This window comes from Rhinolophus sinicus, chromosome 16 (assembly GCF_057876585.1).
Source record: "Rhinolophus sinicus isolate RSI-liver-muscle chromosome 16, RSI-T2T, whole genome shotgun sequence".
NCBI lineage: Eukaryota > Metazoa > Chordata > Mammalia > Chiroptera > Rhinolophidae > Rhinolophus > Rhinolophus sinicus.
Window position 1 is genome coordinate 24881064 of NC_142516.1, and position 23834 is coordinate 24904897.

Here is a 23834-nt window from a genome sequence, read left to right on the forward strand (position 1 = left end):
CTGTGGTTCCTTTTCATGTTGAACAAAAGAGACTACAGCAATCTTGAAACCCGAAACCCTGAGCTGGGGACTGGAGGGCACTGACCGAGAGTAACCCCAGTTCTCTGGCTGAGGACTTCCCTCCTCCGCCTTTCTGCTGCTGCCCTCCTCCCCTCCTCCTCCGTCTCCTCCGTTTCTCCCCTCTCCTTCTCTGTCAGGCTGGCTGGACAGAAGCAGCTGGGCACTAAGTGGCTGTGGAAGCATCCTCGGGGGCAGGGCCTCTCCCCACCACACTCCAATACCCGCTGTGGAAGCATCTCCTTAGCTTGGTTCCAGAGGCCTGGCCCAGATGATTGGCACGAAACAAGATGCTGTACTGTTCTTCCTCAGCCCACAAAATATACACTTTGCTTGTTTTGTTCTTTAGATTCCAAGCTCCTGCATTTTTTTTTTCTCCTCTTCATTGTCCCACCTCACTGCTCCCAAAGCAAAGCTCTTGGGAATTGGGTAGGCTCCTCCAGGCAAAAGCAAGGAAGCCGAGGTCAGAGAATCAAGTGTTTTGGTCCATACTGGAGAAATTGCAGCAGGAAAGCCCTCTTGGCCTTTGGCTGGATAGTGACTTTCAGTCTTTGTAGGCAGCAGAAACTCAGGATTTAGTGACCAGCCTAGCTCCCTGATGGCCCTGTTCTGGGACAGCATTCGTACCCTCTCAGTTACCCGTGGAAACTCTTGAGGCTCATCAGCTCTTTCCCTATAAACAAGTCCTTTCACATCCCTGATCTTGGTGTTCACGACAGCCTGTGAATGTTATTAGCCCCATTGTATGTTTAAGGAAACTGAGGCCCAGGGAGAGTAAGAAAAAAGGAAAAGAGAGATTCATGATGATACAGTTAAGGCACAGCCGAGCTGGAACTTGAATTTCAATCTTCTGATGTTATATCCATGCAGATTTCATTTTACCCCGAGTGTCCTATGGATAAGAAGACCCACAGGATCATCTTCTCACCCCGTGTTTTATAGATAAGAAAATTGAAGTCATGTCAACTCACTTGGGCCAAGTTAAATGGTTATGTGACTGTCTTTTCTACTAAGCGTCGTCCCCTGTCTTGCTTCTAAAGACTGGTTTTTCTGACTGGTCATCTTCCATCAATGTTCATCATCCTTGTGGTGACCTCATAGGTGTGATTATTCCCACTGATTCTCTGTAGAATACCAGATTTATTTATTCCTCTATAAAGTTCTGAATAGACAAATCAGTCAGTTTTGGCCTTTTGTTCATCTTATAGAGTGTATCAGCAGAAAGAATTTAAGAATTCTGTCTGACTCAGGAACTCAGCCAGGCAAATATAACACACACACACACACACACACACACACGCCTTAAATCATAAATTCAACTTCTCCACTTAGTTGGCAAAATCGCTTCTGTGTTCTTATCTGTTCTAAAAGCCTATGCTTTAGGGTCAAATTAGCAATGAAGCTAATGAGACCAGTCTTTCCTGAAAGTCATGATGATGTTAGCCATCCTTTATTGAGCACCTTTCTCAGTGCCTGGCATTATACTGGGACTTTAGGTACATTTTCTCATTTAATTCTCAGCTCAGCCCATTGAGGTAGATGCCATTGTCACCCCTGTTTGTTCTGTTGACATTTCCCCACTCCCTGCTTCCAGCTTCCACTCGCCTGAGTGTCTTCTTGACCTGGGCTGATGCAGCTGAATGGGATATGAGAAACTTTAGTGTTATCTTGACCTGGTTTGTTTCATATTCATGTCCTGTTCCACTCTTGCCTAACCACTGCAAAGTGAATTTACTGCTCCATAATTGGCTGTTTTCCAGATCATGTCAGTTCATTAGTTTATTCACTACTTGTGTTTATTTATTTCTTCATGCATCCACCAATTACTGAGTGCCTCCTCTGGGCCAGATACTGCTGCACTTTGGAGTTACAAAGTCCTGGCCCTCAAGGCACTTCTGTTCTTCCGGGGTAGAAAGATGTTTGCTGAGACAACTGCAGCTTCATTTGTGCGGTGCCCGAGGGAAACACAGGCTGCTGTTAGGGCACAGAAGTAGGTCACCTAACCCAGCTTGCGGGTGGGAAAATCAGGGCAGTCTTCCTGGAGGAGATGACTCATGGTCCGAGTCATAAAGAAGGGGTAGGTGTTAACCAGGCTACGAGGAGAAGGTCTGTTTCAGACATCTGGCTTTCTCAATATTCTTGGCTTCTCCACTCAGTTTTCTGCCAGCCACATAAGGAGAAAACTGAGACCAGAGATACAAAGCCACGGCACTCTGGCCGCACACTACCTTCCTCTCTCTTTCTTCTCTCATCTTCCTTTCCAACTCTTAGGTTTTAAGGAATCTCCTCTTTCTATGTTTATCTGCTTGTCCATTAGTTATTCATTCAAATACTTTTTTTGAGAACCTACTATGTGCATAGCACTGCAGGCTGTCCTAGTTCCAGCCATCATGAGAGACGGTACCCTTCCTCACCAGCCACAGCCTCTAGAGAATTTTGGCTCTCTGTCCTTTTCCAGAATTTGGCTTCAACCTGACTCCCCACCATGGTCCCACACTTGCAGATACACCTTGTCTTAATCAAACGCTTCCATGAACTGTCTTCCTCATCCCTCCTTCTGTTTTATTGATTTGCCTCTTCATCAGCCTTGGAAGTTCCCTGATGGCAGGGTCTGTGTCCTTACCTGTTCTCTATACTTCATTGTGGTACACTGGTTTAGTTGAGTGAAGAGAATCCTTTTCAAAATCACAAAAGTATTAACATTTATTGAGTACCTCCCACAAGCCAGTTGCTCACTCTTCATGCTTTATATGTGAATATCTCTAATTCTCACATCTTTGAAAGGTGGACACTATCTTTACCTCCTAGGTAAGAAAACTTGGGCTCAGGAAAGCAAAATGAATTTCTCAAAGCCACACAGTTAATAAATAGCAGAGTCTGGCATCAAATTTAGGCTTTTCTGGTCTCACACCCCTGATCTTTCTACTATACCATTGTTTCTCAAACTTGTCTGGAATCACCTGGGGACTTTTATAAAATTTTGATGCCTGGGTCTTAGTCCCAGTTCTGATCAGTTGTTGAGGGGAGTGGCCTGGGCACTGGGAGTTTCGTAAACCTTCCTGTGTGAGTGTAATGGGAGCGAGGTGGAGAACCCGTGCACCACACACGTTGCTTCTCTGGGTCCACACTGACTGTAGCTGTGTCAGTGGTGTGTGAATCTAAGAGCCCACATGTGTGGTATCCATGTGACCAGAATGTAAGTTCTTTGTTGCCAGGGATCTTTGGCCTCCTTGCTGCTTCCCCACCCAGTGACCTCACCACCCCTGCCAAGGGTTATTTACTGTTTAATCAGCCTCTTGGTTCTTAGGTCTCATCCAGGGGATTCACTGATAGATGGTTGGAGTTTGGTCACTTCCAGTTGTTCTCATCGTCAGAGCCTGTTGACATAACAGAAGAGTCTTATAAATACTCTGAGTGTACTCACCAGTCTGGAGAGTGTTGCTCACCACCGAGACCTGTGCAAGTCCAGTCGGGGCCGCATCCCACACTTGGGCAGCCCTGCTCGGGAGGGAGGAGGCAGTGCTGAAGTAGCCCAGTACAATAGCTGCATGCTGCTCTGGCTTCTTACACTCAGCAGGGATGTGTGGCCCACCTGTGCAGTGAGAGTCAGCTCCGTGTGTACTCTGTTCTGTCCAGAGCTCAGAGAGGTCTGACCCCCAGTATGGTGCTTCTTCCTTTGTTCCACAATACCCAGTGTCGGGCTTTTCATGCCAGGCCTCAGTGTAAGCCCCTGGCTTTCCTACATTCCTTCCTGTTTGCCCCTACCATAGGGATGCTGGGATACCCAGATGTCACTTTGTGTACCTGGCAGTGTGGTACCAGTCTCTAGGGATCCTGTTTACTCAGGGGCTGTGGCTGGTGGTGGTGGTGGCGGGGTCGTCCTGACACTTCTGGGCCCTTCTTGGGCTTGCTCAGCTGAAAGAAAGTCTCCTGTGATGCTGCTCAGATAGTTCTGGAATCATCACAGTCCTAATCCTATCTCCTAATATTTATTTATTTATTTGTTTGTTTGTTTGTTTAAATTACAGTTTATTGGGGTGACAATTGTTAGTAAAGTTACATAGATTTCAGGTGTGCAATTCTGTCTCCTAATATTTATTATCCAGCCATCACCCACTGACCAGTAATTCTTTGCCAGCCCCTGATCTGCGCACTGTGAGATAAAACACATATTCTGTGTCCTGGAGGCATAAGCTAGGGGAGATAGTATGCAAATAAAACATTCCTAAAAATATGGTCCCCAGTCCGCCTGCATTGGAAATACAAGGGGTACTTCCTTATTAAAATATAGATCCCTAGGCTCCATTCTAGATCATTATTTCAGGATCTCTGGGGATTCGGCTCAACCCACTGCATTTTAGCACACTTCCTGAGTGTGTCTTAGGTGTTCTGAGGTTTGACAACTCTGGCAGTGAGCCTCACGGTTACAGGATAGTGCCACGTGTGATGGGGAGCCCCAGGACAGTGCCACATGTGATGGGGAGCCCCAGGATAGTGCCACATGTGATGGGGAGCCCCAGGACAGTGCCACATGTGATGGGGAGCCCCAGGACAGTGCCACATGTGATGGGGAGCCCCAGGACAGTGCCACGTGTGATGGGGAGCCCCAGGCAGCTCCTGTTCTGAGGAGGAACACTCTTGGGCAAGGAACAGCTTCTCAAAGGCATCATGAGGAGTAACTAATTGTGAACTACGTGTAATTGATCCTTTCTATAACTGCGTATCACTCATGTTTGCTTAGGCAGAACATACTTGGATCAGGCAGCACTGATGAGAGTCTGGTTGGGCTGTTGGGCCCTCCTATGACATCTCTACACACAATCCCCTTAGCGCCCAGGTTTAACGTCTGTCCTTTTCAAGCCTCCTACCATAGCCCCAGTTTGAGATCTAACCTCTATCTCTCTTCAGTTAAATGATTTGGGTTTGGAAGTTTGCCCCCTAGAGGTCGGTTAGTGCCTGGGTCTGTGGGCTGCAGTCTGCAGATGAAGCCTGCCCAGCCATGTGGTTACGATGGGCGGTTTTTTCTTTATTGCCAAGAAGAAGTTGGGTTATTAAGAGGGAGATGTGGATAGTCACACGAAATAGGGCAGGGAAAATGATGGTATTTAAGAACTGGGGGCCCCCTATCACGCATCAGGTCAGAAACCTCTCATTTTAGCCATGAAGAAACGGGGGTTCCAAAGGATGATATGAAATACCAAGTGACGCCACAGGCCCAGACTCCGACTCTGGGAACTGAAATTCTGGCCAGTGCTGGGAGCCTTCTCTACGTGTACTTGGCGGGCTTACCATGTAAAGGGATTTTGTATGAAATCCTGCAATCATTAGTAGGGTTGATTTTTTAAAAAAAATATATACTTGTGTGTTTTCTTCAAGCGTGGCGGCCCTGGGTGGCGGAGCTCTGCATCACGTGTTCCACGTTTGGCATTAAAACAAGGCCATGTCTGTGGAGGTGCTTTGACATGCGTTACACTCCACCCCAGTGGCTCTCCCAGACCAGCAGCGGCAGCATCTCCTGGAAGCTTGTTAGACAGGCAGATTCTCTGGCCTCATCCCAGGCCCCCTGAATCAGAAACTCTGGGGTTGGGGAACAGCAGTCTTTCTGAAGAGGCCCCACAGGTGGCTGTGATGCTCACTCACCTTTGAGACCCACTCTTCTTCATCAAGAGGATATCAGCCCTGGGGCCTGTGGGAATAGGACTTTAAAGTAGCTGAGGGTTTAGCTATCTGAGATGGCCGTGGGGAGACAGGAGCAGTGGAGTGGGTGTCACAGATCTCAGGTGGGATGGGTTTGGCTTTTGCCTTGAAAAGCGAGGGAAGGCTGTGTGTGTGTGTGTGTGTACAGCACTGTCACCCTGAGTCTAGGAGCCCATGCGGAGTGTGGCTCTCCATGTCTTCAGAAAGCAATCTTTGCATGTCTCCCCTGATAAGGCCAAGCTCCTCGAACCTTGTTTCTCTGTGTGCATACCACAGACAGAACCCTGTGGTTGGCCATCGTTTTAAAAATGAGGCAATCGATATTTTATTTTTCTCCACTTGCCACATTGTGCTGATTTTTTTTTTTTTTTTTGAGTTACTTAATAAATGAAAATAAAACACTATTTCTCGGCAGGCTTGATGCTTCAGGATTTCCTGGTGGACAATGAAACCTTCTCTGGATTCCTGAATCACAACCTGTCTCTGCCAAGGCCTACTGTGGACAAAATACTGGAGGCCAATGTCAATCTCCGCAAGGTAAGCTGCGGCCCTCAGCTTCCTCTGTGGGACTGATGGCAATTACATTGTTAGGGAATGCCTGGAAAGCAGTGAATAAACCCCTGTCTTTGTAATGGCGCGGAAAGAGGGTGTTAGCTCAAAGTCAGCTTCACCTATTTTCACTTCCCTGCTCAGGCTGGCACTGCCAAATTGTTCAGAGAGTGGAATGTGCATTCTGGCGTCATGGGCCAGCTGGTTGAAATAAAACTGATTTCCTGCCTATCAGCTGACTTTTATTAACTTCCTCCTAAGAGGGGGATGAGTTTAAGTTAAGATGAAACAAACATTTTCTTTAAAGTTTCATGGTTCTGAGACAGTAACCAGGGTTGAGGATTGTTGGTCTGCAGCAGCTCTATTATAAGATTTAGAATACTCAGTGCTGCCTTTAAAGATAGACAAGAAAGGTATATAAGGGGAAAATGGTTTTTCTTTCTCCTCTTAATTTATAAAACCAGGAAGTAGTATTAGTGTTTATGTAGAATTTTAGCGTTATATTCTTAGAAAACATCCCCTGGCATCAATAGACAGCATACAGCTCCTATGCAGTGGGTAGCACACCCAGCTTGCATGGTTATTGATTTTCAGAGAAGCTTCTCAAGTTTATTCTCTGGCAGAAAGGGGAAATTGCTTCCTTATCCTGTCTCATGTCTACATACTAGCTTGTCTTTACAATAAGCAGAAGTAGTAGAAGTGTTTATGCCTGAAAAATAAGATCTTTGCTATACATGATCTAGAACTTTTAAAATTAGAAAAATGTGCTTACTGCTGGCCCTTATGAAACCAGGAAAATATGCTTTGTGTTTACCAATTGTGTGGTTGGGAGATGGGCCAAAGGCAGCAGGCGTCTGAAAATAGTTACATTTAGCATGATTTCCGCCGCCCTTTGCCAATTCATATCTGTCACATCCAATCAGTTTAAAATAAGGGGCATCCTTAGTGCGGAGGTGGTCCTTGAATGGTAATTAGAGTCTGCATAGTCAGTGCTCTTAAACACAGATACTAAAGGTAAGCTGACAGGCTGGCAGCAGGACTAGTTAGAGAAAGGAATGAAACTGAAGTATGCCTGAGTACCTGGCAGTAGGTGAAAACTTAGTGCAAACCATGGCAGGCCAAATGCTCTGCAGTGTTAGAAAGCTGAATGGGTCCTGTGAGGCTTTTGGCCCATCACTCACAATAGGTTGTCCTACAAGCAGGTCAAGCAGCACTAATTTAAACTAACAGGGGAGGTAGTAATGGAGTAATAAAGCGTTTGCATCACCCATTCATTCATGCCACAAATATTTACTGTCTGTAATGTTCCAGCACTATGGACACAAAATGAACAGGAAAAGCAAGGCTCCCCATCTGATTGAACTTGCTGTCTAACGGACAGTGAGGACCACACATGAAGAAGCTCGGTTCATTTTGGCCCAGGGAAGCTAATGAAACAAAATATGACCAAGGAGAGGCTCTCTAGAGGGTCTTCTATAATGAACAGATAAGAATGACTTAGAATTGGCCTATCAATGAGATGAGAAGCTTGGCTTTCTGGTACTCTGCTCTGGGGCAAGTAAAATGAGGACTTCCTAATTCTGAAATTGCTTGAACATAGTTCTTCGCATCAGTTAAATGTATGTACCTACAAATAAATAGTATAAATTCTCCCCCCCCCCCATAAGTTAGCCCAACCCCAGTTTAAGATATTATAAGTTCCAAAATAATGAGAATGTTTTTCTCTAATAAAAGTGGTTTCAGGAGTTCAGACTCTGGATTCTTAGTCACTGAATCATATGTCCCGCTTTTGAGAAAAAGAGTTGGACTCAGGATTTTCCTTTGCAAGGACGAGTGTGGGAGATGATGAGTCAGACACAACATTCAGGTTTTAAATGTCCTGTCAGATCGTGCCTTGATGCATTCCCAAGTTCATTAAAGAGACCCGCTGCATCGCACTATTGCACTGGTGTCCATTCTTTAAAGCTGTGTGATGCAAAGTCCCCCTGCAAGGGCTTCAGGGATCCAGCTTCCCATCTCTGTAATCCAGTTTTGCTTGTCTCTCTTTGCACAAAATGCTTCCAGGTATTTTTGCAAGGCTACCAGTTACATTTGACTCATCTGTGCAGCGGAGCACAATTAGCAGAGGTGATTCAACTAGGCGACCAAGAAGTTGCAAAGCTGTGCAGCCTGCCACGGGAGAAACTGGATGCAGCAGAGCAAGTCCTTCTTTCCAACTTGGATGTCCTGAAGCCCATCCTAGTGAGTACATGTACTGTGGGCAGAGGCTTCAAGCACTAATGCTTTTGGAATGTGAAATTTCTGCTTGGACAACACTGACTTTGTTTTTGTAGAAACATAGCGCTGGCTGGGAGTTTGCGATATAATTTAGTTCAGTGATATTTTACTGTTCTTACAAATTTTTGGGCTATCTCCCAAAGGAGGAATGGAGGAAGCATGAGTTGGGTGTGGCTCTGAGTGTAAGCCTGAATTTGCTTGTGTCTGTTTCAATCAGAGAGAAGACTTGTTTTAGTTATATATATATATATATATATATATATATATATATATATATATATATATATATAGTAAGTTGAGATTTTGAGAGTTTATTTGAAGAAAGGGTTCTGCAGATTAGAAAGAAGTCTCCAAACCATTGATGGAGAGATAGATATCTATTCATTTTTTAAAAAGCTCATCAGAAAGGAAACACTGTGAGCTGTCAGAGTGGGAAAACCTTGGAACTGGATGGAAGTACATTCAATAATTAGCTAAATCAATGACAAAATTGCATTTGCAGAGAAAAAGTTTGCCAACAAAGTCTGATAGGAATCAATAGTTCAGAGAAGCAGTCCATGAGAATACATGTTCATTCTTATTCAAAGAAGGGGATGAACCTGAACATTTTGGTCTTTGGAGTGGTGTCTATAGTTCCAGCACAGGTGTATTTTGGGAGAGTTTTCTGAGAGCTCTGGTGAAATGCCCCTCCAACAGCATCAGTTAGCATCCAGTGTTCTGGTTTCCTACTCACCTGTATAGCACTCTGATTTATTAGTGCATTCTCTTAAAACCATGGAAAGAGCCCTGGAAGAAAGATGTGCCTGGAAAGAGCTGTTTCCTCGTTATGATAAAAAGAAATTGGAGTCCTCTGGGACTTTGTGCCACATAATTTCTTTGCAGAGAGATGGGTCCTCCCAGAGGTACTAAATCTCTCTGACTTCTCCTGCCACATCTCTCTGCCTCCAGCCAGGGAAAGTTCACTGCTTTTAAGGGTTTATGTGATTCGATTGGAGCCACCCAGATAATCCAGGATAATTCCAATTTTAAGGCTGAGATTGGAAACCTCACAGGTCCTGGGTCTGTAGATTGAGGGTGGCCCTCCCGTCCATTTTCACTGATGACCTCCCTAATAAGAGTCTTTGCCAACATGGGACATCGTGAGTCACAGCAGAACGAATGCGGGATTAGCTAGGCTTGGGCTTTAGTCCTGGCTCCCCTTGTCTCAGTGATGTGAAGATAGTGTCTGGTTCTTGAATTAGGAAAGATGGGCATACAGATTTACATCCATTTCAGTAACAGCTTGGATTGTACATCCATGTGATTCCATTGTCTTGACCTAAAAGGGAAAGATCAGTTTCTGTGGGACAGAGAGTTCTGTTCACATGGCTTCTGATTCATGCAGCACATTCTTGCAAAGGTGGAACTCAGTGGGGTAAGTTCCCAAAGGTGGGAGAAAGGAGGTGAAGTAAGTGGTGCTCTAAGGTTCCCAGAAGGCCAGTGACGTGACAGCTGGGCTGTGTGTAGTTGGAAGAAACAGGTGGAGGAGGGGTCAATAAAGTCATCCTTGTCTTGAAGGGTCTTTGTTTGGTGTCTTCTTGACTTTTAGACAATGGCTCGGAATACAGGTGGGGTTTGGCTTGTGACTTTTGGGGCTAGATACTTCAGTTTGTCACATTTAGTCCATCAAACATTTGCATGGGGTTGTTTTTGCAGGAGAAAATAGTTGCTTTTTCTTTCCTCCTTCCTGAAATTCAGACATTTGAGTGAAGCATCAGATTTTGTTTGGCTTTCGTTAATTTTACTGGCCACCTGTTTCCAACAGTTGCTTTTGCTCCAGCAAGCAATTGCAGTCCTCATCATTTGGTAAATGGTAGAATGACATGCCTCATGGATTTACTCTTCAGACTCTGTATTCACCTAATTTCCGTAGGAAAAGGGGAGCACAGAAATGGGGGTACATTTTTGGTGAATTTAGCATTGTATTAATATGACTGCTCAACCCCATCTCTACTGAAATTTTTTGCCTCAGTTATTCCTTCCTTGAAAAGTGCGGCGATTTCTAAGGTAGAAGTTTGATATTTGGTCCTGAGCTATGTGGTAATAGGTATATTTAACTGTGTTTAGAAATAGCAAAAAATGAAGTATTTTAATGCATTGAACATATCGAATTCAAAAGTTAATACTTAAATGGTTGAATTGTATTTAAAAGAGTAGTACCTTCTTCCCGACATGAATTTTACATTTCCTTACGTTGATTTAAAAATATTAAAGTGTTCCTCAAAGTAAAACTTTATTGTTATGTAAATCATTGGAAAGAGACAGTGATTGCTTCTGTGTGGTGATAGTCTGATAGTCTTTGTAGCTGATATTTGGCTTATTTTCAGTTTGAACTAAAACATATAAATCCTAGTCCTGAGTTGGATTTTCTGAATATGAGGAAAGTGAAGTCAAGATTTTAGTCTACTTTATGTGAGTGTTTAAGGGAAGTTTGGAATGTCCCAATGAACACATTCTAACATGCATTCGTAGGAGGAAAACAAATTGTGCGTTATATTGAAAATACATCCCCAGGTCCTTTATTTAGTAGTAGAGTCCCTGAAATTTTTGTGTGTAGATAAGATTTTTGTAAATTGAAAGGAATTTTCAATTACCTTTTCATTTCACAGATGTTCTGTCTTCTATTTCCATTTGGCTGTAACTTCTAATGCATTCGTAGTAATCCTGCCTCGACTTTTTTCTGTATATTGTGATTGTCTATAAACAAACACATTTATTCAGCATTTATTTATTGAACCCTGATCTGCACCATGCACTGGGCCAGAGAGGCAGTGGTGAGCAAGGTACCACTTTCTCTGAGTTTCCCTGCTGGTGGGGTAGTAGATGGGACAGACCAAGCAAGGAACAGATGTTATGCAGAGTGACAGACCCTCTGCTGGATGCTGGGCAGGCCCTGAATGGAGTCTCTTAACCCAATCTTTGAGGGTCAGGAAAGAAGCATTCTCTAAGTTGGAACCTAAAGAATGGAGGTTACCCAGGTAAAGAACAGGAGACAAATGTTCCAGGCAGAGGACATGGCATGTGCATGCGTCTGGAAGGGAGTGAAGAGAAGGTGGTATTTAAGGGAACTGCACATGATTGACTAGCTCAGAGTGGAGTGGCCGTAGCTATGGGGCATTTGATGGGAGAGGGAATGGTATGATGTGATGCTGTGGAGATGGCCAGGGTTAGCTGGGGCAAACTCTCTTGAGTTGTATTGGACTATTGGGCTTCATCTTTAGAGCAAGGGGAGCCACCAGAGGCTCCAGAGGGTGACTTGCTGAGGTGAATACTAAACAGAGTAACTCTGTGCATTTGAATGACCTTTGATGCAGGACTCACATCAGTCCATCTCTAGCTCTTCTAATGTGCTTCTCCCTTTCTTTGGATTTTTCTTTCACTAACATTTACTGGGCACTTAGTTATTATGTGCCAGTAACTGCGCTGGACACTGAGTTGGTATAAAATGACTTTGGTGGGTTACTGCTTTGTTACTTTTCAGTCTTTTACGATTTAGCTATTAAACTAGTGAGGAAAAAAGGAATATAATGAAGTTGTCTGTTAGACCCAGAAAGGATGGGGCACAATGGCCTTTGTCATGCTGGGACCAGCACCCCAGAATGTCATGCTTTCAGGAAATGTTGCTATGTTGTGATTAACACGTTTTGCAGAAGTGGGTAGGAGCTTTTGAATAATACAATAAGCATTTGTGCACTCTTCCTCTAATGATATTACAGTATTTAAAATGTTCTAAAAATATTGAATAATACATGAATTCTTGTCCGCTCAACACAGAATGTACAGTCCATCACTAAAGGTTTTGTTTTCCCTCTTTCCTTTCTTCATACAACAAAACCACTTGTGTCCTGTGGTCAGTAGGGACCTATATGAGTTCATAGCCAAAGAAATGTTTTTGGTTAGGAAAAATAATAGCAGGAATTCCAAACTGAATTGTTTACTGGAGCTCTTTGGAAAAATGATTTGGCAAGCGTTGCCTGCCTTTGTCAAGTAAGTATGAGCAGGACACCACACTTAATGGAGTATAGGCACATGGTTCTCCGACTTCGTTTTGTGGCCTTGTTTCAAAGCCTATTTCCTAGGGTTAATTTTATTTAAGGAAGTTACGTCTTTCAGGTCTATCTGATAGGTACTCAAGCCAGCTTCGGTTCTTCATCCTTGCTTCGTTCCTGCCCACCTCTCTCCTGTCCTCCTCCCTCCTCGCTTATCATCGTTCATTGAATTAAAAAGAAAATTATGAAATAGGTCAAATATACAAAAAGGTACAGAGGATTTTTGAGATTTGCCAATGTCGCCATGTGACATCTGGTTAATTTTGACTGCTACATGGTATTCCATTTTTATAGTAAAATTTAAAAAAATCCACGCTCCCAGTCTTTGCCTTGTTTTTGCACATTGTTTATGGTGTCTCTTGGTGTACAGTTTTTGCTTTTGAAAATTGGTGTCATTTTTTTTCCATTTTCATTTGGACTTTTTTGTATTTTGTTTAAGAGGGCTTTTCCTACCTCAAGTTCATAAGTATATTTTCTCCCGTATTTTTGAAACTTTCAGTTTTAATTTTAGCTCTTTATTTAATCTACCTCAATTTAATTTTGTATAGTGGTGTGAGATGGAAAATAGATGATCTAAGCTTTAAGCTTGATGCTGAATTTGAATTGTGTGTGTTTTTTTAACCCTGTGACATCATCCTACACCTCTATGAGTAACTCCAGTCAGTACTCCTTTGAAAATGGAAATTTGTTTGTATTAACAATAGGTTGTCAATACTGTTAATGAATACTGAGCATTTAATCTCAAACAATTAGTGTAAAAAAATCCTAATAATGGCATTGACTGTTCTACCTATTACTTATGGATGGGTTTAGCCAATGTTTTTCTGAGAACAAAACCTAAATCAGTAAGTTAAACAAACCAAAGCTCGACCACTGACAAAAAGTCGTATAGTAAGATACGGTATTGCATTGATGCCTGATATGCACAGTAAATGTAACAAGGTCCTTATATGTGTGTTCATGGTTAACTACATGCATAGGTTAAATAGTCATGCAGTAGGCTCTGCTCTGTGCATGGAATTTTGCTGAATTGCGTAGCTTTTAAAATAAGAAGGATAAGCTTGTCACAAAGTTAAGACATTTAAATTGGAAAACCTGAAGGAAAAAAATCATTACTTATGAAGACTTAAATTCATTCAGATGGCGAAGGCCTATTCTAAGAACACCGTGAACTGCTCACTGAAATGTACCCTTCAGGGGAAAGCTGACTGCTAATGGTGACAATGGGCCAGTGTTGGGTCTGGAGTTTTAGAAACCTGGTCTATTGCACTTGGTAACTCGTGTGTACAGTTGGTGTGACATACCTGGCCTCATAGGTGTTTGGAATGTCTTGCATCCCACTCAGGGCCAGGTGAACTGATTTGTCTCTCTCCCCTACTTCACACTCCGAAGCATTCAGTATTGTATGGGTCAGATGTGGAATGTACAAACAACCACCTTCGTGCAGAGAATATTTTAAAAATTGGTGTGTACATTGCCCAAGTGCTGTGTCTGAGTGGTTCTCACACTTCAGTCAGCAGAAGAAGGCCTCAGGGATTCCTGGGTAGCCCTCCTAGCTTCTAATTCAGTAGATACCTGGAGTCTGCACACTTCACAAGCACCACAAGTAGTTCCCCTGCAGGAGCTCCCAAGACCACACTGTATTAGCAAAATCATCATTCACAATCGTCTGTCATGATTCTGGTTGTACTCAAGTGCAACTGGTACCATTTTAATTTAATATTTCCTTTTAATAGATTCCTTTTGTATAAATTTATATCACTGCTGTAAAAGTGAAATCAATATTATTGTATATAGAAGATACACATAAGTATACATTAAGATACAGATGTGTGTGTGTAAATCTATATATGTAGGTGTAGATATATATACATAATCATAGATAGTGTTGTTTCAGGTTTTTTTCACTTAAATGTCAACTTTGGGGCAAATTTGTGTGTGTGTGTGTGTGTGTGTGTGTGATAAATATACTTATCCTTGCACTGGGAAGTATTTATAATTGTAGAAATAGCACATTGAAGTGTGGCTGATGTGCTTTCAGATGATAGCTCTAGGTCTGCCCCGCAGAGAGAGGCTACAGGAGACAATGCTGGAGAGCTAGCCAAGAAACGGAGGGTTGTTAGGTGAAATGATTCCTGGTACTTCATGTGACCTCTGCCATCTTAAGAAGCAAGCTGACCTGACTGCCCCCGGAGGTGGGGAGGCGGGCCCAGATCACCTGAAGGGACCATTCTTACCCAGAAAAGTGGGCCCATTAAGTTGTTTACTGCTTTGAATTGTACAGCTCTTAAGCCCACGCCATGTGGCTACAAGCCCCTGTGTTAACACACGCAGCTTGGCTATATATATCACGTCTCCTTCCGGTGTGGAGACCTACTGTCTTGCTGCCTTAGATCCTGCTTTTGTTTGTAAGTTCCCATAATAAACTCTAGGTGTAATTCTGGAGTTGCCAGCCTCTTTCTTTGGTCTCTTGGCCCTGGGAAATTTTTGCAACAAGGATGTGTATCTTTTCAAGAACTAGAAAATCCTGGTAGCAGACAAGAGCACTTTAATTTTGGTAGTAAATTTTTGAGGAAGGGAAAAGAAAGGCAGGGATGGAATTGTGTATGATTGTGAGGCCCTACTATGTGGCAGATACAGTGCAAGGTAGTCTGCACATGGCCTCTAATGTTCATGAAAATGCTAGGATATGTGCACAGCATTATTAACTGCTGTATAGTTGAGAAAATAGAGGCCAGGGGAATTGAAATCATTTGCCTAGGGTTCTGTAGCTACCTCAGGTCCCCAAAGAAGAGGGGGCACAGTGACAAGAATTGTAAGACTTATCTACATTCATACTTTATTGAAGAAATGGATTAACTATTAGATTTTAAGTTTTAAAAATTTACAATAATTTGGCATTTTTTTGTTTTGCTATACAATCCTGAGCATATATCATCTTGTGGGTCTTGTGGTAAGCACTAAAACACTTTACCTCTTATGTCTTCCAGTTAAGATCTCCCAGTTTATAAACGTTTTCCTTCCTGCAAGTTCTGTGTAAGGTTAACCTCTAGTGTGGTAACCTTTAGTTTTAATGTCAACCTGAAGAGAGAAATTAAAAATCAAAAACACCCCACCTGTTTTTGCTCATGAAGTACTTCATGGGAGGAACAGTCATTAATACAGCCTATGAGTGGTATCATAGAGACCTGCCTGAGTATAGTGTTTAAGGGGAACCACAGATCCAGCAGAGGACTGAGTGTGGGAATGCTGAATGCTAATGGATAAGCCATTCTAGAAGAGCTCGTGGATTAGGCTGGACAGATTCTTTCATAGAACCTGTGAACAGATTCTCTCTGACGTGGACGTTCAGGATTATGCTTGGATGTTATAATCATGATGATACTAACTTCATCTTCTGCATTTGGAGTCCTTTCTAAAGGAAAACATCCCAGAATGCTATTCCTCAGAGTTAATGAGATCCATTCACTTTCAGCCATTTCCCATGCAGTCTGAATTGTAATTTCACAACAATCTCTGACATAAGACAAATATCCCAAATAGCCTAGCCGTTTCGATTTCAGAGCTGTCTGATATTGAATAAAGCGATGCCCATAGAAGCACGAAGGAAACATGGGTGTTCCCTGAAGAACTTTATTCCCCCCATTTGACAGATAAGAATGAAACTGTTCCTATATCTTTTTCTCTTTGACAGTCTGAAAACTTGGAACCAAATTTGAGACTCCTCAGCCATCACAATTCTGGCCTCAGAGTCTGTCCATCAGCGTTCCTTTTCTTCTCTAGCTTAGGCTTTCTGCTCTAATGTATCTTTTCCTTGGGCCTAATTAATTATTTTCTTACGTTTGCTGTGTAAGTAGGTGGTCTGTAACAGCAATTAAATATATAAATGAGTAAATATAAAGATTTGACTAAAATTAGTCATAAAAATAAGTGTTCTGTATCACATTTCCAGTGTTAGAACCAGTGCAGACTTGAGCAGAATGAAAGAGAATGCCTTCTTCCCACGCCTTTGGTAGCTATAAACTTTACATTTTTTCCCTTTCTTGTTGAGCCATCCCAAACTTGTTTCTCCAGGCCATTCCCATGTCCCTGTCTTACAGAACCATAGACAGAGTTGGGAATTGGTGGTCAGAATTGCATTGGACACACACACACTTGACATATGAGATGGTTTTATGTATTACATATCAGCTAGTTTTAAATCTTTATCCTTACACCCCTTGAAAGCATTCATCAAAGAATTAGTAATTCTTATCTGAAATAAACAACCTGTAAACATATAATTAGAATAATTTTAGTGTCTTATTTTGGTTAGGAATGGGTTTTTGTGTTTTAAACTCAAATGATGAATGGTTATTTTCAATAGAGAGTTCAAGTTTACATTGGAGCTTAAAAACAAAGTATTTTTCTTTTTCTCATTCCAGGTGCAACTAAACTCTACATCTTTCTTCCCGAGCAAGGAGCTGGCTGAAGCCACAGAAGCTTTGCTGGATAGTCTCGGGGCTCTGGCCGTAGAGGTAAGTTGTCTTTCTAGCACCAGAAGTCAAACCATCCACTATTACTTTTCTTGGCTCTGAATTTGGCTAACAGGGTCCTTTTGATATGTACAATCAATTTTAGAAGCTTCAGTGATCTTGAAAATGATCTTGTTTGATCTTTAGAGATGAAATCGAGACTCATAGATGTCGCAGAGCTAATTAGTGGCTAAAGACCCAATATTTAGCCTAGAAATGTCTTCCATCGTTACTCCTGCCCCTAATGACTCATGTACAGAGGATAATTCCCGCTTATCCCTCAGGTGCTGCTGCATTTGTCTTATCAGCAATTTCTCCATTTTTCTTTTTCAGTAGCAAGGCCAGAGAATCTTTTTACCAAAACATTTATTTGCTCACTAAAGGGAATAGCATGGGTACCACTAATTTAGATCTTCCCATTATAAACATCAAACCTCTGGGGTTCAACTTTAGGAATATAGTTTCTTGATGAACATTAAGTTGAGTTTGCCTTTCAGGTCCACATATTGACAGATGTATCAGAATAACCTTTGTCACAGGATCAGAGGGCCTATAGGTGGTTACAAAAGCAGTTAACCTTTCCTTGGCCTCCCAGCCAGTGTGTGCTTTACCTTCTGACACCCTGCCCTGTTTCAGATTAGACTGGGAAAGGAGGAACTGTCTGGAGCCCAGTGTGTAAGGAGCTGAGCCAGGGGCAGTGATCAGACCAGTACAGGCCTTCATGTGTAGGACACTGGGTAGGAAGAATTTGTGGGGATATTTTCTCAGACTTGGTCCAGCCTTATTTTGAGTTGCATCTCGAGCTCAAGTTTTGGTGTTTGTATCATTGTTTTCTCAAATATCAAAATTTACTTTGTTTTTGGAGGATCATTTACTTTGTTTTGGAGGATGTTCACTGTGGAAAATGCAGAATGTTTGGAAAAGACAGAAAACAACGAGATGAAACCGTCGACACTTCAGAGTGTTGTTTTCGATGCTCTTTTTTCTTTTAATTCTGCTCACATGTGTCTGACACAAAAAGGGCTTTTGTGTCCCTTTCAGGAGGAGAAGCCTCTTCCAGCTTGACATTTGTTACTTCAGTTATGAATGCTGGTAGCCTTTCTGTAGGTGGAGACGCTGGGTCACCTGGGGTTCTTCCAGGAGGCAGAAAGAGAAACAGAAACTGCCCTGCAAGTCCATAGCCATTTCTCTAGGGCGCTGTGAGCTGGCATTGACATGCCCTGTAGTACTCTTGCGGGTTCCCTGCCTTAGAGAAAGCCAAGCAGGGACTGTAACATGGGAGACTCCCTTTAAACTCAGGGTCTGGGTACAGCTGTTGCCTCTTATGTCACTGGCCTGCCTTTTGTCTGAAGTGAAAAAATAATCGAAAGCCTGTGATGTTCCCATCTCTGATGAGGCAGAAACTCTCCCACTGAGCAATATACATTTTTGTTGGCAGCTGCTTCTGTGTGGATTGTTTGCTCCCTGGTCTGGGCAAGCAAGGGCCACCCACTCCTCTCAGTGGAAAACCTTTAAGTTACTTTGACCATAGGTTACTCATTGTCTAATGTGCTATTTCTCTGGGACAAATGGGAGATGAATGAATGAATGAATGAATGAATGAATGAATGAATGAATGCACTTGTTTATCTGTTCAGTGTTTAGAAAGAAAGTTGGTTGTTTTGACCAAAGCATAACCCTTGAAGGCAAAAGGACCTAACATTTTCTGATGAACTCCCCTGGTTCGTGCAGTTTCACCCAATTTCCCTGTACAATCCATGTGACAAATATGAGTGGATCTGACTGTGCTCATTTTACAGATGACATGGAGGCTCAGAAAAGGTAGACAGCTCGCCCACAGTCACCTAGGTAGTTAATTCACAAAACTGGGATTTGAACCCAGGACTGTTAGACTCCAGAGCCCATGTTCTTGCCACTCTAGCCCACTTTCTGTCTGATGACCTCTGATGGAAACTGGAACAGGATAGATAGGCGGCTCTTCAAAGAAAGAAAATACAGAGGAACTGGACTTGGCAGCTGCATGCATCTAGATGAGTCAGGGCTGACCTGAGCTTCCTGTCTGGGTGACAGGGAAGGTGATAAGATTGGGAACACAGGACAGGGAGCAGCATCTGTTCCCCACCCAGCACCAACCTGCCATTTTGAGGCTGGGGACTCAGCAGTGAACACACGAACTGCCCTGTTCTCGTGGGGCTCGTGTGGGGTGGGAGACAGGGCATTGGATAATGTGACAGCAGGGATACGTGCCATGAAGTAAATAACGCAGGGTAAAGGAGCTAGTGAGGTAGGTAGGGAAGTCCTCTCTGATAAGGTGACAGTTGAACCTGGAGGAAATGACAGTGTGTCAATGGAGAAGGGAGGACACTCCAACCAGGAGGAACCACGGATACAGACACTAATGTAGGGCGCAATTAAAGAATGCGTTTAAAGACCAGGAAGGAGACTGGTGTGGCCAGAACAAAATGAGAAGGTGGTTGGAGGTGAGAGGTCGGAGAAGGAGGTGAGTGCCGTGGAGACTGGTCAGGCTGGATTTCTGCTGAGTGAGATGGGATGCCCAGAGGGTTTGGAGCAGAGGGGCATGGAATGTGACCTAGAGTATGAGACCGTTTACGTTCTGGCTGTTAAATTGAGAAGACATGGCGGTGGGGGCAAGGGCAGAGGAGGCCATTGCAGTGGGTTGAGGAAGCAGTCAATTAGTCAGCCATTCGCTCTCTCCACGGATGGTTCTCCAGCCACCTGTCGTGGGCTGCTGGACGAATGGCCACCCCTCCTGGGAGGAGGAGTGCCTCACTGAGGAAGTGTGCAGCGTGAGCTGAGGTAGAAAACAATGAGTAGGGGTTTGCCCCGAAGACAGGTGCTGGGAAGAGCCAACAGTTTGGAATAACTGCGTCATCTATGGTGCCTCTGTCCAAAGGTATGCTGATTTTATGCAGGAAGAAATGTGTTCTTTTGATTGGGGCTTGTTGAGATGGTGGTGCTGAGGCAGTCTGTGAAAAGGGAGGTTAAGTGAGTGACTAAAACTTTCCAGGGCTCTTCCACCCACCAACAAAAGGAAAGGTGGTCTGACCATCTCTGCCCTCCTTTCCCATATACCTGATACAGGTTTTGAAAAGATAAAGTACGGAAAAGCTGGCCACCTAATTGTGTTCTCATGGTGTGTGTTAGATGCTCCCTCTCTGGAGGGAGACATGTCTGTGACCTCTGACCCACCCCCGAAGTGCCTGAAAGTCAGATCAGATCTGTAGCATCCAGGGCCATGTTGTTCATAGGAGCCAGCAGGCTCTGAGAGACAGAAAACCCGGCACGTGGAGTCCGATTCTTGGCCTTCTCCAGGGCGTGTGCAGGATCCCACAGCCTCCCCCCCTCTACTCCCCACGGCTCCGTCTTCCGGGTGATGAAAACACCGCTGACTTCTCAAGGAATGTAGGGATATGTCAATGATTTATTGTCCAATGCGTGGAAATACAAAGTGCTCTATAAATATTTAATTATAAGAGCAATTGGGCCAAGAACTTCACAAGGTGCTGGAGTACATTTGTGTGTGAGACAAAGCGCCTGTCAGAGTATAAGTCACAGACAGCCCCTGGCTACCTGGGGCGTCTGACTCATCGCCTGCAGGGGCTGTTCTGGGCAGGGGCCCCCCTCGCACATGTCATGTGATTTATTCCTCACCATACTCTGTCATCATCTTGATGATAAGTTGGGCCTTAGAGAAGTGACTTTTCTAAGACTGTAAGCTAATGAGGGACATAGCTGGGAATCAAGCTGCGATCTCCTACCTGATGCTTTTTCTGTTGCCCTACACTTAACGAGGATGGGGACTGCACACACAGTACCTTTTCTCCTCAGTTTCCACATTGAAGTTTGAGATGTTTTAGAAATGAGTCTGTGATCCAGAGTGTGAGCAGTTCCTGAAGTACGTATATGCATACGTAGCTGTGCAGAGAAAGCATGCTCTCCCGTAAGCCAGAAGCTAATCAATGCAATAAAGCCCATCACCCGGGGCTCCCCTAGTGTCTAAGCTGTGCTTCTCAGTCTTTAATGTACAGGGCAGTCACCTGGCATCCTGTGAAAGTACAGATTTGCATTGTAGGTCAACAGGCCAGAATCTCTGCATTTCAGACAACCTCTCATGTTACACGGATGCTGCTGGTCTCCGGACCACAGCCGGGGTAGCGTGGTTCTGGCAATCCGGTCACAAGGCTTCGATGATGTCAGACAAGATGTGTTCTGGGATGTGGCTTTGGAGAGGTCCAGAAAATAAGATGTCTCTTTTTTGTCTCCTCTGTCCCCCACCCTTGCTCCACCCTTTTCTCCTCTCCCCTCTCCTTTTCCTCCCCGTCCCTGACACCAGCTGTTCAGCATGAGGAGCTGGAGTGACATGCGGCAGGAGGTGATGTTTCTGACCAATGTGAACAGCTCCAGCTCCTCTACCCAGATTTACCAGGCAGTGTCCCGCATCGTCTGTGGCCATCCCGAGGGTGGGGGCCTGAAGATCAAGTCCCTCAACTGGTACGAGGACAACAACTACAAAGCCCTCTTTGGAGGCAATGGCACCGAGGAGGATGCTGGAACCTTCTATGACAATTCTACGAGTGAGTGTCTGTGCAGACCAAAGCTCTGGTCCCAGCCCACCTTAGTCGTAGACTCAGCCCTGTGTTACCGCCTGGCTCGTGCTTACCCGCATCCTCTGTAGCAGCACTGGGTGTTCACGTGTCTGTCCGAGTGCCTAGAGGAGAGAGTGTCTTTTCCTAATTAACTAAGTGTCCCCACTTTGAATGGGGCCTGGCACATCTCAGGTCCACAGTGTGTTTATCAAATGAAGGAATGATTGAAAGCCAATCTCCCAAGTTTTCTGTGGGATGCAGGAAGGTGGTTCCCAGAGTAATCAAGGATCTTCTTTTTTCATCCTCCCCTCTTGAGGGAAGATTTATAATAAAAACTTAATAGCAGTAATAACAACAATAAAAACCAACATTTAGGGAACACGTCTATCCACCATGCATCCTATTAGTTATCTCATTTAACCCTTACAATAACCCTGTAAGGCAGGGTTTTATAACCCCACATTTTATTATAGGCTCAGAGAGGTTAAATACATGACTTGGTCAAAGCCACCCATGAGCTAATCCATAAGAGCCGGCATTAAGCCCAGGACGTGCTGGCGCCATGCTTTTTTCCGGTAAAGCACATGGCTTCTGAAATACCTGTTAATGCTGGCGTGTGTCTACCACCAGACTTGGTCATTTGATCTGCTGTTTGTTTTTGGTTCTCAGCTGCCAGATTGCGTTAAAGAACCTTGTAATTCCATATCTGCTCCCCACACTTGGGCAGTTTGGTGGTGAAATGTGTCCTGTGCCTGGTGACAGCAAGGAGCCAGTGTTACAGTTTTAGACAATGGCGTCCTTTTCCTTGAAAACTTGATGCAAGTGAGCCTTTCTCCATTTTCAACCGCAGGTGTGTCTTTCAGACACTGAGTGAGGCAGCTTTTTGTGCATTACTGTAACCCAAGAAGCTTTTCTTTTTCTCTGGAGTAAAGCACTCAAGACATTGCAGGTTGCTTTGCCAGCCCGAAGGGGATGGCATTATAGGCAGTTTTCTGAAATGCCATCCCCTCTGCTTCGCAAGTCAACCCAAGGGACATTTCGTTTGTACAACAGATAATTGTGAACAAACACTCTTTTTAAAAAAAACTAATAATAATTATATTGTCTTTGCAGCATAGAGGACACTTGGTATCTAAAAAACTCCAGAATGAAATTTTTTTTAAAAAAATCAGGAATCCTTGTGGATAATCAAACCCTATTGCCTGTTATAACTTCGGATTTTTATTACATTTATTACATATACTTCTGCTGAGACCTAATTAAAAGGAATTTTTAAATTTTTCCTTGAAAACTGAAGTCTGAATTCAGCACGCAGTTTTCGAGGAAAACAAACTGGTGAGGGCCAGCCATGAAAGTATGAATCTAGAGTTATGCAGGCTGTACATAGGACAGACACTTTCTAGATCATTTCAGTTGTGAGTTCTCCATCATCAGTGCTGTAATAAGCTCTGATTATTAAGCATTGTTCTAAGGACTCTATGAGTAATATTTCAGTGAATCCTCTCCACATCTCTGCCAAGTAGATGTTATTAACTTTTATTTTTACAGGGGAACAAACAGTGAAATTATTTATTACATAATAGCTTGTAGCTATTAAGTGGTAGAGCTGGAATTTGACCCCAGGACTGTCTGGCTGGCTCCAAAGCCCTTGTTAGTTCCCATAAGTATATGACCATGCATATGAATATTTGCCTCTTCTCTTCTTCATAGCTCCTTATTGCAATGATCTGATGAAGAATTTGGAGTCCAGTCCCCTTTCCCGCATCATATGGAAAGCTCTGAAGCCTCTGCTTGTTGGGAAGATCCTGTATACACCTGACACTCCAGCCACAAGGCAGGTTATGGCTGAGGTAAGCTGCCCAGGCCCAAATGTCCCTCTCCAGAATCCTCCCAGAATTACTGGCCAACAGGCAAAGGCAGTTTCAGATGGAATATGCTGAGTACAGTCCTGCCTCTTTTGGGATTTCCAAAGAGCGAGAACCTTGAGTGTGACCCACCAAGAGCTGACTGTTGAGGGCTATCTCTGCAGCCTTGGGTATTTGAAT

The 23834-nt window shown here is 43.6% G+C and overlaps 1 protein-coding gene across 4 annotated transcripts in view; it reads left to right on the forward strand.

Annotated features, from left to right (window-relative positions):
• ABCA1 (ATP binding cassette subfamily A member 1) overlaps window positions 1–23834 on the forward strand; it is a 122259-nt gene that overhangs the window by 46330 nt on the left and 52095 nt on the right. For all 4 annotated transcript variants that reach the window (XM_074330781.2, XM_019734159.3, XM_019734160.3 and 1 more), the window contains exons 6-10: window positions 6170–6291; window positions 8368–8544; window positions 17093–17185; window positions 21537–21777; window positions 23500–23639. In XM_074330781.2, coding sequence (XP_074186882.1) covers window positions 6170–6291; window positions 8368–8544; window positions 17093–17185; window positions 21537–21777; window positions 23500–23639 — 773 coding nt within the window. The remainder of the gene's footprint in view (window positions 1–6169; window positions 6292–8367; window positions 8545–17092; window positions 17186–21536; window positions 21778–23499; window positions 23640–23834) is intronic.